Raw genomic sequence first — 14,416 nt, 5'->3', positions numbered from 1 at the left:
TCTCAATGCCTGCGTCAGGGCGAATGGAGGACACACAAGATACTGACAGTGTTTACAGGGGTGACCTTGTTTGACTTTATCTGTACCACTCACATTTGCTGATATCCAACTTTTTCCAAACCAAAATCATTGCTTATTACCCATGTCATAAACTGAAAATGATTTTGCATCTAAACCTTTGTTTTTTGTCGCTTTGTTCCACATCAAATTCAGTTATGCGTTTTCATTGCGGGTCAGTATATTTCATTGAAAGACAAAAAAAACATTTTTACCCCATATATCTCTAATTGTATGGTTACCACTGTTAAACCAACCTTCAATCAAGAAATTACCATTTCTAAATTGGTGATTCAACCACAAAGATTCAGCCAAGATTTCTTCTGGCTGACATGTATTTATCTTATGTTGTTGTTTATAATATTTACTCCAAATAGATAAAACATCACTCCAAAATGGGTTATCGATCCTTGCATGACTGAATATGTGCACCAAGAAGAGATATTTTGTTAAATGGAAATAAACTGAGATTGTGAGTTTTATTCACATACCTTCTGAGGCGGGATAACTTTAGGGCATTTATAAAGGATTTGATATCTGTCATTCTTAATCCACCTTCTTCATATTTTCTACATAGAGTTGTTCTCTTGATTTTATCCTTCTTGCCATATTGTTCAGTTGATTGAGACATCGCTTTGGGAGTGATGGTAACACAGAAACATATGTACTAAACTTGATACTGCCAAAGACTGTAATTTTCCCATGTGAGGTTAGTTTTCTCTTTTTCCAAATAGCAAGGATTCTATTAATTGTTTCTAGTCTTTTTCTAGCATTGATTACCCCATAAATCCTCCAATTTGGGGTTAAAATATATACCAAGGATGTTGAAGTCATGCCAGTCATACCTTCATGCCAGTCTAGTCTATGTTCTGCACATAATTTTACTTTGCTACCAATCATGGAACCTATCCAAATAGCTTTTGTTAGATCCATCTAAATATATAATTGAGTATCATCAGCATATTGTCCAATTTATATTCTTCCTTATTGAGTTTAATACCTTTGATGTCTTTATTGTCTCTTATCATAATACCTAGAATTTCTGCAATAAAGGTATGGCGATACTGGGTCCCCCTGTCTACAACCCTGATCATTGGGGAAAAAAAGAGGAGAGGTAGCCGTTTTGGATAACACATGAGGACACGTTCCACATCAGTATATTTATCCACTTTTTCCATTTTGGGCCCAAAGGCAAATATATTTAGAACTTTCATAATAAATGTTTTTGAGACAGTATCGAAAGTTTTCTCGAGGTCGATCAGAATCAAGAGGCCTGGTTTCTTTTTCTTTTTCAGTTCATACATGAAATCATACATTAGTGTCACATTATTACCTATGCATCTGCCTGGTATAAATCCTGTCTGATCAGAATGTATCAGTGTATCTAATGTCTTTTTCAGTCTGTTTGCAAAGCAGGAGTATATAATTTTGTACAAGGTATTTAAAAGAGAAATATATCGCCAATTTTTCATATATCTGATGTCTTTATCTTGTTTTTGGAATACAAGTTATGACACCTCTGTTAATAGTAAAACATAGCTGATTTGTATCAAAAACTTCTTGAACATATCTGTAGACCCAATACTTGAGGTCTGTCCAAAACTATTTAAAAATTCCACAGGAAAACCATCTAGATCTATTATTTTTCATGGCCTTAACTGTTTCAGACAGCTCCTTTATTTCACTTAGTTTGTCAAAATCATTTGCAAAAGAGCTATCAAGTGAAGGAGTGTTGAGGGTGTCTTGTGCTTCTAATTTCTGTTTTCCAAATGAGAAAAGTAATTGGTTGGGTTTTCCCCTCCTCATACAATTGAATTCAGCTTCTTATTTGTCTGCCTTTTTCTTCCTCTTCTTGTATTATTTTAAGGTCGCTCATGTTTTTAGTTAATTTTGCAATTTTTTCCTCATTTACACCTTGAAAGTTTTCTCTAATTTCATCCTTTAACATTTGGATTTCCTTTTCTAGTTTATTTATTTTTGCAATTTGTGTTTTCTTTAAATATGATATATATGAGATAATTGATTTACCTATTACTTTCCTAAGAAAAATTTCAAGGAAAAGTTCAGCAGAAATGCTTAGCTTTAGATTGAGATCATCACTGTTGCCTGTATTAATATTATCCAGAGCACATTCCTTTTTAGTTTCTTCCAATATTTCTTTCACTAGTTTGCTATAATCTGTATCATTTTCCGTTTGTATGTGTGTATCTTGAAAGCATATAACAGAAAAAAATGTTTCTTTCGCCACAACTTGATAACTTCTTTAGGTTTTGTTTTATGGGCTAGCAATTTGCAGAAATTACATTTGGGTTGGCCATAATGAGTTTGAAACGATATAGCTAATTTGATTCATGATAAAGTCAGACAATACAGTTGTAAGAAATATACACCTATTGAAGAGAAAGTTTTTTTCAAAATATGGACATGAAAAACATTTGTAAAAAGACAACGACTTAAGTAAAAGTGGTATTACTATACACACCAACCATCCTTAATTACGCATTTAAATATAGCGTGGCCAATATGGTAACCAAAGCGTTATCAATATGTAATAGCCGTAGGGTAAATAAGAACACCACAGAAGTACCCAGCCTGTAATATAAACAAAGGGAGGTAACTGTTGGGTAACATGCGTAGCGTATGTCACGACGGTATAGAAAATGAGTTAACATTTCTAGATTCATACAGTTATACAGATGTCATACGGTTATATTCGTCATTCAATGATGATTACAAGTATTTTTATATTCTGTGAATCAGGAATACTTTAAGTCCCAAACATATGTATGGGGCATCCTGCCTTGGGCTCGTTTGTTCGATGGGTCATCAGTCTTGATTACAAACCTTGAATTTTTCGACATATTACCTATACACGTGGTTTTCATCAATCATGTGAACTATCACCGCTCCCTTCTCCTACAGTGAAATGACACACCGTCAGTAGTGCCCATCCCCTACCACTCCTCACTCACTCTACAGCATTAATGGTGCTTCTAGTTTCATTTTCATACTTTACAATCCACCATTAACATAAACACATTTGTTTATCAAGTTGTATTTTAGTACACGTGGTGTTAGGTGAAAAGTGCTTGCCTTTGAGTTCAGTATAGAAACCAACCAGCAATATTCCAAACATGGAGAAGACATTCGGTGAAATATGAAAACGCAGTGTGCAACTATGTATGTTTATTTCTGAGAAGTTGAAACAGCGCAACACAAAGATGAAAAATCTCGCTTTTGTAACAAAGCATAACTAAAAGTAATCATGAATACAAAATAGGACAAATCTTTGAAGAATATATAGCTATCAATGCAAAGATAAAATCTAATTGACAGTCTGAAAAGGAATAGAATGAACAGATTTAACATGCATCTCTACGCTACAAGTGGTCACAACTGACATGCATGCTGTATGTGATTTCAGAAGCAAAACTGTAATCCTTTTTCGTTGATTAATTGTTTTATTGATTTGATAGAGCGTAAGTATACGAAATCAAGGCCAGGAAACAGATAGTATGCAGATATATTGCTAAGAACAGCTGTAAGAGACGTTGAAGTGAAATCAGTTTACATTTATACAACCGTTTGTCGTAATGTTCCATGGAGACCTTATCGTGGTATCATACTATGTTGACACAGAGTCGTTCAGTATACAGAACATTGCAAGTGAGGGGCATGTCATGTATACGTCAAGAAAACTTACACCTGTTGGGCATATAAATTTTGGGCAAATATCATAGAAGTAGCCGTTATTTTTTGTGTAAGTTGGCCCAGGATGCACTTGTCAACATCTTCACCATCTTTCATCAACACACAGCACAGATAGGAAAAGTGAAATAAAAACATATGAACATCTGTTTGAGGCAAACATGTTGCCATAAAAGAAATTATGTTTTTATCACAATGCAAATAAATTTGTGTGTGTGTGTGTCGTAACACACTAAGTGAGTGAGTGAGTTTACTTTTACGCCGCACTCAATGTTCCAGCTATATTTCGGCGGTCTGTAAATAATCGAGTCTCGACCAGACAGTCAAGTGATCGACAGCGTGAGCATCAATCTGCGCAATTGGGAACCGATGACATGTGTCAACCAAGTCAGTGAGCCTGACCACCCGATCCCGTTAGCGGCCTCTTACAAGCATGGGTTACTGAAGATCAATATTCGAACCCGGACCTTCACGGATCTAATACACTAAGCCTTCCATGGGATGGTGGGTATTGTAGTTGTAGTTGTACATCATCGAAGCTCGTACAAATCCGTGTTGGAATCGGCCGTTAGCCATTCAGTAAGAGATCACAAACGGGATCGGGTAATCTGACTTGGATGAAGCTTGTCATCGTAGCTCATTGAAGTAACTAGTCAGGACTCGATTTTTTTACATATGGCTGGGATATATTGTGCGGTGTTACATCTTTGGAGGCTGCTTTCTGTGAAGCACAAACGTCTTCATTGATACAAACAGATACGCATGTATGTACAAGGCCTCAATAGGTAATGTTCTATCGGAATGAATATATATATCAGGGCTATACAAGAGGTTCCACAAAGAGAAAGGAGATTTGAGATGTAAACATCGGTCGTCATTTCGTTCCGGTCATTGTTTGGGATTGTGCCCATTCTGACCTTTACAGTCCAGGAGAAGTTCTTTCCCTCCGTCTACCAATGCAGCTGAATATGGCTGAAAATACAAAAGAATTCATAAAATACATTGAAGATGTATATAACAGATTATTGTGTCAACGATTTATAAATATTCAATATTACTACCATATATAGTGTTGCCAAAAATACATCTTCGTAAGAAGTGAAAAAATTCTCCTTTGTAACTAAATTCTACGTGTGCGTGCGTGCGTGCTTGTGTATATGTGTTTGTTACGCTAATCATTCTGTTTGAATGGTTAGAAAATTGATTGATAGAACCGGGCCAGTTCTACCACCCGTCTAGGTGAAGTAAGGAGCGTTGGAGTGTGTTGGGCAAAGGAACGCTGTTCCTGGAACCAGTGCCCTCAACCGCCAGACCCCCGTCCTCTACTGACACAGGGCAAACGGCAAACGGGTTGGTGGACCAAATATACCCCCGGGTCCACAACAAGAGGTTGAAGAGCGCTTAGCGTTACCCAGCACGCACCACGAGGAGGTGGCTCTTCACGGGTGCCACTTTGCTGAGGATCAAATCATTGGTTCAGCAGAAAACTATGATGTGGTGTCAAATTTGGTTTAAATATCTAAGCCTGTTGTAACATGGATCCAAGCTTTCAGTATGCCACTGCATCTTGTGGATCCCCTACCTGCTTTTGACAGGTATTGTGTACTTATCAATGAGCCGTGCCATGATTTGCAAAATGGTTGGTTGGTGCCACGAAAACCATTTTTACGGTTACTGTATCAGGTGGATACGGTTAGCTTAAAGCGGCTGTTTTCCTATCTATGTTTAATTAAAGTTGCGATTTTTTGTGATCCTTAGCAAAGTGTGAGTAGTATATTACAAGTCAAAGACCAGTCCATATTCTTTGATCAAACTTTGCACAGTGGGGAGATTAGGCATAAATTGGTGCATGTAGCTGTTGGGGAACTTTGGATCAACTCTAATTATGCTTCTAACGAACATAAAAGCACCATATTTTCCACTGATGGTCAATGCCCCAAGTGATCCTCTCCCAGTAACACCATCTCAGTGACATTACTTAAGGATTGGATAATTAACATGGTGAGCATAGATATAGTAATAATAAGAGTGCCACACGACTCTGACTCATGCAAGGCCTCCTTGAAGCTTTCAACTTGTTTAAATGTTTCGATTTGTAACATCCTTTCGGTCAAGCAATTTGTCGATTACATTGAATTTTTGAATGTATTTCAGGCGAAAAATTGACTAAACGTAAATATTTTCTCTTAAGATATATTTTAAAATACGTGTATCCCTCTGGCGAATAAGGACACGAAAATAGATAATACTGTGTTACAAAACATACTCCTTATGTTACGTACCATATATGAAGGGGTTAAGACAGGGGTTTGCAGTCTCCAGGTAGGCTAAGACTGTATAGACTATTATTGAATGGAATCTGTGGTGCGGAATGGAAAATACATATTAACATGTCACATTAAAATCACACTTTGGATGAAAACAACATATAATGAATTATGTGTTGGTCGTATACGTTATATTAATGAGGTTTTTAAATATGCCAAAGCTGTTACCGAACAATTCATATTTCAAGTTGTATATGATCGTATATCATCGAATATAAAGCCATGACATGTTCAACGCTATCTTCTTCTAACATGAAACGATTTAGGAATTCAAGGTTCCTCCTTCAGACGAAGGTTTGTCAGAGCATACACGTGCTCATGTTTTGTACCACAGTGATCAACGACTGAGGCATGCATCGCTTCTGGCATTCCTTCCTCTATGAGCTTGAAACCCGTGAAGAACCGGGTTAGAATTGGTCTTCAGCAACCCATGCTTGTCGTAAAAGGCGACTAGCGGGATAAGGTGGTCAGGCTTGCTGACTAGGTTGACACATGTCATTATCCTACCTCATGTACGCAGTTAGTAAAAGATATGATTGCATATCAGTTTGTTTTGATGTTATATTTACATAATGAGAGATTGTAGCATTATGATTCGGGGTATAAGGTGTTGTAAGCGTCTCTCGTTAGTTTTACGCATAAAACCCCGTTACAATGTTACAACTTATATCGTATCCCAATTGCGTAGATCGATGCTCATGCTGTTGATCACTGGTTTGTGCCACTTCTGGCATTCCTTCCTCTATGAGCTTGATACAACCTGCATGAGTTATATTTGGCATCACACCCAACTCGCTGTCATCTAACGCTACCTTCCTCTAACATGAACAGATTTTAGTATTCAAGGGTCCACCTTCAGAAAAAGGTTTGCCATACTTCGGGATTTCCTCCCTCTGTAAGCAGCTGTACCTCAGTCGTCACACAGGTTGCCCATCTCACTAACTCTCTTATTCGAAGATGTGTGACTTTGGCACTGTAGCATGTTACTAAACGTGTTTACGTAGGTTTTGAAATAGGCATCATTGACTTTGATATTTTCAGATTTATATCTCGTACGTTTGCCGTTACATCAGAATATTTTCCTTGACATCACCGAATCTTGTGTCTCTTATAACGATAAATCCAACTAAATTATGTGTTTTTCTTCATCAACAATGACGATATACATTGACGGTTGTTTTTAAAGTTTTCTTTCAGACCAAAGACCTGCTGTTTCTTCTATAAATGTAACTTATTCTTGGTTCTATCATACATTCAACCAATATACATGATACTGTTTATCCTAGAGTGTCTATTAAATTTTTACACAGCAACATTTTACCTCTATGACTGTAGTAAATAATCGCGTCGAGACAGCACGAGTATCGATCTAATTACTAGGGATACGAAAACATGATACCCGATCACCTGATTACCTGACCCTGTTACTCGCGACTTAAGACAAGCATGGGTTGCTGTTGATCAGGTTTTACCCGGATCTTCATCAGACAGTTTTCCTTATAAATGATAATTATATATCTACGTAATAGGTAGTAGTTTTCAGATAAATAAAACGTCACATTACCCAAAGACCCAATAATTCACAATGAACGGAGCATTGCAGAGGAGGAATACCACATCTGAAAATATATTTGCATGTTCTTTAGACTGTCGAGCAGTAACAAAACAAAATCTGTATGTTATAATCCTGTCTAGTTGCGTGTTCTTTCAAATACATTTAAATTTTTGCATACTATAACATAAATACATGTATATTGAAACATAAAACCACTCCCATAATGGTTACTCTGAACCTAGCCATGCTATAACTCCAAGATTTTCACAGTGGCATTATACTCACTAACTCCGTCCCTCACTATACTGAAATACACAAATTACAGCGATGCCAGATATCTTTATGTTGGACGCATTCTGTGTCAGCCTTATCACCAACACTTTCAAGAAGGTTACGGTAGTAACAAAACCAAAGAGGCCACTTCTTTTTAGTTTGTTTTATCAAGGTCAGTCATCCATACCGTATGCCAAAACTATTCCAATATCTCTGCCAATGAACTGAACGTCGGTGGAGGAGTCATCATCACTTGTCATATTCTCAACACTGACTGTTCCTGAAAAAAAGAACACCACTCAGTCTGTCGTGAATCTTGACTTCACACCATCACACTATCTTAAACGACGTATCGAGATATCAGAGATCGTTTAACTTCTATATGATCGACCAATTCTATAACCGTGCAATATCGTGAAACAGCATAACCATATGCATTCTGAATACCTCTACAGATTTGAGATATGGAACATAACAATACTGTACCAAACTCATAGAAAATATTTTTTTGAAAGACACGAATAAAAATGTATTTCCGTTTTGTTTACCTTTTTTACAGCACCACACAAACAAAGATGGGAGCCCAAAAACTAACATCATTAGACATGGGAGTAAGAAATAGACCGCATCCGCCAGTGGTACTAACACATAAGTAACTGCTGAATGCAAATGACAATAATATGCCTCGTTACTGTGCCCCAAAGATATAAGCTGGTAGAAGTAAGCCTGAAATGAAGCGAGATAGAAAGTCTGAACATAGCTCAAGAAACATTTGGTGATATTAAAATTACTTTTAGAGCACTCGCCATTAATATTGTACATGTAATTAAACGTTCAAATCAACCAACGTGTTTCAAAAAAACAAAACGAAACAAGTGATGGTTGCTTTTGCCAAATGTTCAAACGGTTCGCTAGTAACACTGCAAATAATGCTTCAATTATCTTTAAGAGTGCAAAGTCAAACTCCTATTCTGTTCCCAACCTCGTAGGGTTATGCACTGTATACAGCATAGGGCAAATTAGATACATTTCACGATATCATTCTCAAATCGTGCTTACCTTAACGCCACTGATAATGAAGGTAGTTACAAAGGATAACAGTAGGAAGACGATACGCAACGCCTTGATGGAGCGCCTGAAGATCATGGTGAAAAGGTTATCGATATTGAATCCCGCAAGTATGAGATGGGACATTGTAGTTCCAAACATCTGAAAACCTGTAAAAAGTTTACATCCGTAATATCCGCCTCTCCATACAACGGTTGCATACACCCCGATGGTGACACCGCTTCGGATGCACATGCCCAGCAAATCAGCAACACAAATGGCAAGGAGGTAGAAATGCATCCTGCTGCCTGTCTTCCATGATTTGTAGAGAGACCAGATCATCCATATGTTGGTACAGACTCCAATGTATAGTAGAACGCTGTTTACCACAATTTCCGTCGTGTATGATGTTGTCTGTATAATACTGTCGTAGTCATAATCGTATATGTAGTTACTTGAGTTGGCAGACTCCATATCCATGTTTAAGCACGAGACGGATATCCGTCCACGCAGTCCCAACACGTTCAAGGCTTCTGGTGTGGAATGTGTTCAGCAAAATGGATTACTAACAAATACAAGAGTAATTGTAGATCATTAAGGTTGGCAGGATACTTGGGCGGGTTAAACATTACCTAATTTTGGTCATGGTAATAATTACGTGACTGGCATTCCGCTGACACCCTTACATCACCAGCTGCAACATAAAGGTCACCATCGCATGCGTCTTGATGTTAGAATTGTATGGTGAGTGAGTTGGATTCAATGCTTCCTTGATTTGGCGTGTCAGTATTCTGTCGGAGCAATGTTCAACCTGATGCAGATCTCAGACGTTTACCACTTAGTTGAAATCAGGGAGCTGGAATATTTCGCTGACAGACATGGCACCATAAAGGGGATTTGAACATCATGAATGGGCCATTCGTGCCCGCTACACAGCTTGAAGAGAGTGTAGCAAAACGTTTTAGGTATATGATTATCAATGACAACACGCCATTAGTCAATATTGTCTAGCGACGAGTAAACTTTCTTCTGAATGGAGAGAGAAGTAAAAGTTCATAAGACGTAAGAAGACATTGATTTAAGATAACTAGACGTGCATTAGTAAACCAGTCATGTGCAAAGCATACATACCGTATCCAAAGTTATAAGCCCGCTGGTTTACGATACAGAGTCATTAGATGCAACAGTCCTCTGCCAATCTATATATACATATAAACATCATTAGAACAATGTCCAATACAAAACGAATGCTGTGATATCATGAAAGAAGTTAGCATTAAAACATGAGAGCGACATTGTTTATATTGTTTTAAGTTCGATTTATGAACAGAGGCAATTTTGCCTCTATGATGTCTGCAATATTCCTGCACCTCAAGCCTCTGGTTTCTCGGTGTCACCAATTTGGAGGTGGAAACATGCAAAGCTTCTTCCAAAGAGATTTCAAAGGGTCTCCTGTGAACTTTCTTCAAAACTTGTTCGATCAGAGTTACACCATTCAATACCTTTGAAATGATTTTTTAAGAAGTGTCATGCTGGATATCTGAGAGAAATTCAACAATTTGACTGATAGTTCAACAATAGTGGCAAAAATATGTTTTTAGATTTCCTTATTGTCTATGGCTAACCATGTTCTTGAACCCTGCCTTTTACATGTACGTGTTATATCACTTTTGACAGTGATTGTAAACACTTGCCTATAATAGGGACAGAATCTTACAATCGCACACGTTTATTTCTAGAGATTTCAAAGAGTCATTATTGAGTCATGATTTGCTCTGCATCATACCAGACACCACCGGTATGTGCAAATTGTCGAACAATTCTGTTGCTCTAAACACACATTGAATGGGTATATCTAAAAAATCAAGAAGGTTTATGCAGACGGTTCAGTAACAAAACGATTGTATATGATTTAGCCTCTTATATAGACCATCAGACATGGAGAAGATATTCTCTGAAATATGAAAACGCGTAGTGCCGCTATGTATGTTTACTTCTGAAAAGTTAAAATAAAACAAGAGGTAATCACTTCAGAAATCTTTAGTAAAATGACATTCATAGTTGCAACAAAACATAATCATGACTTTCGGAAAATGACAAAACATTGAAGAATATATATTACCTATCCATGCAAAGATAAAAGGCTATATGAAGTTCGACATGCATCTGTGTTCTACGCATGGTCGCTACTTACGTATGTATTGTATGTATTTTCGACATGCATCTGTGTTCTACGCATGGTCGCTACTTACGTATGTATTGTCAACAGTGTAACTATAATACGTTTTATTAATGGATATCATTTTATTAAATTCATATAGTGTAAGTATACCAAAATTAGGCGAGGAAACAGAAAGTGGGCAGATATATTGCAAGACCGGTTGTTGGAGACTGTAAAATGGAATCAGAACATACACCCGTTTGTCGTAAGGTTCCAGGGAGACATTTTAGTAGTGTACAGCTGATTATTCAGTCTACAGAGCTAGGGGCATGTCATGTATACGTCAAATCAGCTTACATGGGACATATAAAGGTGGGGCAGTTACAATGAAAGTAGCTGGTTTGTGCAGGTTGGCTTAGGGTGGACTAGCCAACATCTCTCCCATCTTTCATCAACAAGGTTAAAGGTACAGACAGTCAGAGAAACAGTAGATTACAAACATATTCACATTTGTGTAAGCTCGAATGTGTGGAAGGAACCAAACAATGCAAAGTACAATTCATTGTTTGTTTATATAACACACTGAGAAATTCCATGGGAATGTGATTACTGTGTATATATTCAATATAGTTAAAACCGTAAAACAACATGTTAGAAATGTCCATTAGCCATTTCATAAGAGATTGCATTAGTGAGTGGTCTAAGTCGATTAAGCTTGATATGGTTGACCCTATTCCTCATTGGATTATCTAGTGAAGACTCGACTTTTTACAGACCCCCGGTATATAAATGGTTGGACTGTGACTATACATTGACGGCTTTTCTGTGACACACACACTTCTTCATAGATACAAACATATACACATGTATGCACAAAGCTTCAACAGGTAATGTCCATGCAGAACGAAAATATTTCGAAAAGAAAAGAGATTTGAGATGTAAACATGGGTCGTCTTTTCGTTCCGGTCATTGTTTGGGATTGTGACTATTCTGACTTTTACAGTCCAGGAGTAGTTCTTTCCCTCCGTCTACCAATGCAGTTAAATATGGCTGAAAATACAAAAGAATTAATAAAATACATTGAAGATGTAAATCAGAGATTAGTGTGTCAACAATTCCTAAATACTCAAAATCATTACCATACCTATTGTTAATAAGAGACAGCTATTTGTTGCTTGTTGTTGTTGATGGTTGATATTTATTATTTGTAATGTCGAAACTGAAATCCTTTTAGTGTATTTGATGGAGCTGATGGAATTTCAAAATATGTAATTTCAAAGCATAATTTGTATTCTGTTGGTTTTAGAAAGAAAACGGACAAATACATACACTGGACGTGAATTTGTGTAATTCAATTATATACTGAACCACAAAAAGAAATGTCACATCGATAGCAGTTTCTTAAAGCACACACTTTTTATGCACTCTATTTAACAATCAAAACGGAGGATTTAGTTCAAACTTGACACTTATGGTTAACACATTTTTCTGGAAACACATTTAGAGATCACACAAGCAAAATCACCAGAAATAGTACTATTAGGATACCCCAAAGTCAGTATTGTGTGTGACCTCCATGGGCATCGATGAAGGCGTTGCATCGTCTGTACATGGAATGAATAAGCCGGTTGATGAAGGCCATAGGCACTTGGGTCCATACACGGGTGAAATGCCTGATCGAGTCCTGCCGCAGTTGTCGGCCTTGGTTGGAGGTCATTCATTTTTTGATCCCAAAGGTGTTCTATTGAACTTAAATCCGGAGTGTGTGCAGGTTATTGTAGGTTTTGGATACCATGTTGTCTCAGGAAGTCCAATGTTGCTCTGGTTGTGTGGCCATGTGCGTTGTCTTGCTGTAAGATTTGCTGGTGATTTCTGGAACATCCAAAATGTGGTACAACGTAGGGTCTTGTGACTTGCTCAACATAGCGAACACCTGTCACGTCATTTCCTCATCTTGGGCCAAGATTCTGGAACACCACGATGTCGACTAACTGGTTCAGACCGATTTTACGCAACACCATGATGCTTGGACCACCCACGAGTTGGAAACAGTTCTAACGCCTTCACAATACTTTCATTCTGCCATCGACTGTCGAAACACAATACCGACTTTCATGAGATAAAAGCCCAGTTCTCAATTGTCGATAACGCCAATTTCGAGAATGAGTTGCCCATTTTGGTCGGTTTCGGCAGTGATGAACGGTGATGACAGGATTGCGATATGATCTGTGACAACAGAGGTTTCTTCCGCGTAAACACCGACGCACTGTATCAGCACGGATGGGTCTGTTGTGAGTCGCAATGGTCTGGCGTGCTGTTTCCGTCGCTCTGGGGAAGCGATCCTGCAGATGTTTGCGCACAGTCTGTCGGTCCTGACGTTGTGATGTTACTGAAGGTCGCCCTGCGTGGACGGTCTTGGATGCTGTTAGTGACCTGATACCACTCCTGCTGTCAGTAGATTGTCCTAACATGAACATTAATATGATTGGCTACCCTGCTATATGGTAGCATGCAATCGTACCCAGACCTGGTTCCCTCTGATCTCTCGTAAGTCGTGGCATGGAAATTGTGTCAAAACTAAAAATGATTTCAGGCGAGTTTGGGACTCGATTTGATTGGTAGGGTTGTCACGATATGCATGCATTTTCATTTTTCACGAATGCCATACGGAACCTTGTACCATGTCTGCCTTTTTCGGTGCGTTTGGTCGATATGCTTTTTTAATCAGAAAACACACTGATGTTGGTAATAACTGTCAATTTGGATTAGAAAAACTTGTTAACAAAACGGTACAATCATAAGACAAACACCACCTTGTAAGAACAAAATTTTCCATTTGATTTTGAAAGGCGACGTTTCTTTTTGTGGTTCGAGTATATATACGTACACAATACGAGCACGTCTTATATAAAGGTGTTTCTTTATACATGTCTTGCAAAATCACACATGGGTACCTTCATGTATGAAGGCAAACGTTTATCATTCTGTTGAACGGAACAGTTGAATTTAGCTCAAATGGGCTGTCAAAATTATTATTCCCTACAACCTTGGGAGTTACAAATGGGAGCTTTCCGTTAATCAAATATTACAAGTGTAGGGAAGTCCATTCAATATTTCTTGATCAAACTTTGCACAGAGGGAAGACTTGTCCGTAAATCAGGGGAGCCAGCAGATATTGATGACCTTTGGACCTTTCTTTAAGGTTTTCATTACATCAGATCCCATCCTATCAAATTCTGAATGTATTTCCTTACCTACTCTTCAAAGTGACCAGCTGTTTTAATTATA

At 37.8% G+C, this 14,416-nt stretch overlaps 1 protein-coding gene across 1 annotated transcript in view; it reads right to left on the bottom strand.

The window, feature by feature from the left end:
* Window positions 1–9,496, bottom strand: part of LOC124265567 — a 29,287-nt gene extending 19,791 nt beyond the window's left edge. Inside the window, exons 1-6 of the mRNA XM_046700354.1 lie at window positions 8,980–9,496; window positions 8,469–8,646; window positions 8,108–8,200; window positions 7,657–7,711; window positions 6,048–6,124; window positions 4,683–4,737 (exon numbers count right to left, since the gene is read on the bottom strand). Of these exons, the coding sequence (XP_046556310.1) occupies window positions 4,685–4,737; window positions 6,048–6,124; window positions 7,657–7,711; window positions 8,108–8,200; window positions 8,469–8,646; window positions 8,980–9,447 (924 nt within the window). The 5' untranslated portion in view covers window positions 9,448–9,496 and the 3' untranslated portion in view covers window positions 4,683–4,684. The remainder of the gene's footprint in view (window positions 1–4,682; window positions 4,738–6,047; window positions 6,125–7,656; window positions 7,712–8,107; window positions 8,201–8,468; window positions 8,647–8,979) is intronic.
* Window positions 9,497–14,416: the final 4,920 nt, after the last annotated feature.

This window comes from Haliotis rubra, unplaced genomic scaffold (genome assembly GCF_003918875.1).
Source record: "Haliotis rubra isolate DU_JTF1 unplaced genomic scaffold, ASM391887v1 Scf985, whole genome shotgun sequence".
Lineage (NCBI taxonomy): Eukaryota > Metazoa > Mollusca > Gastropoda > Lepetellida > Haliotidae > Haliotis > Haliotis rubra.
Note: the sequence above shows the minus strand (reverse complement) of the source record. Positions and strands in the feature narration are given on the sequence as shown.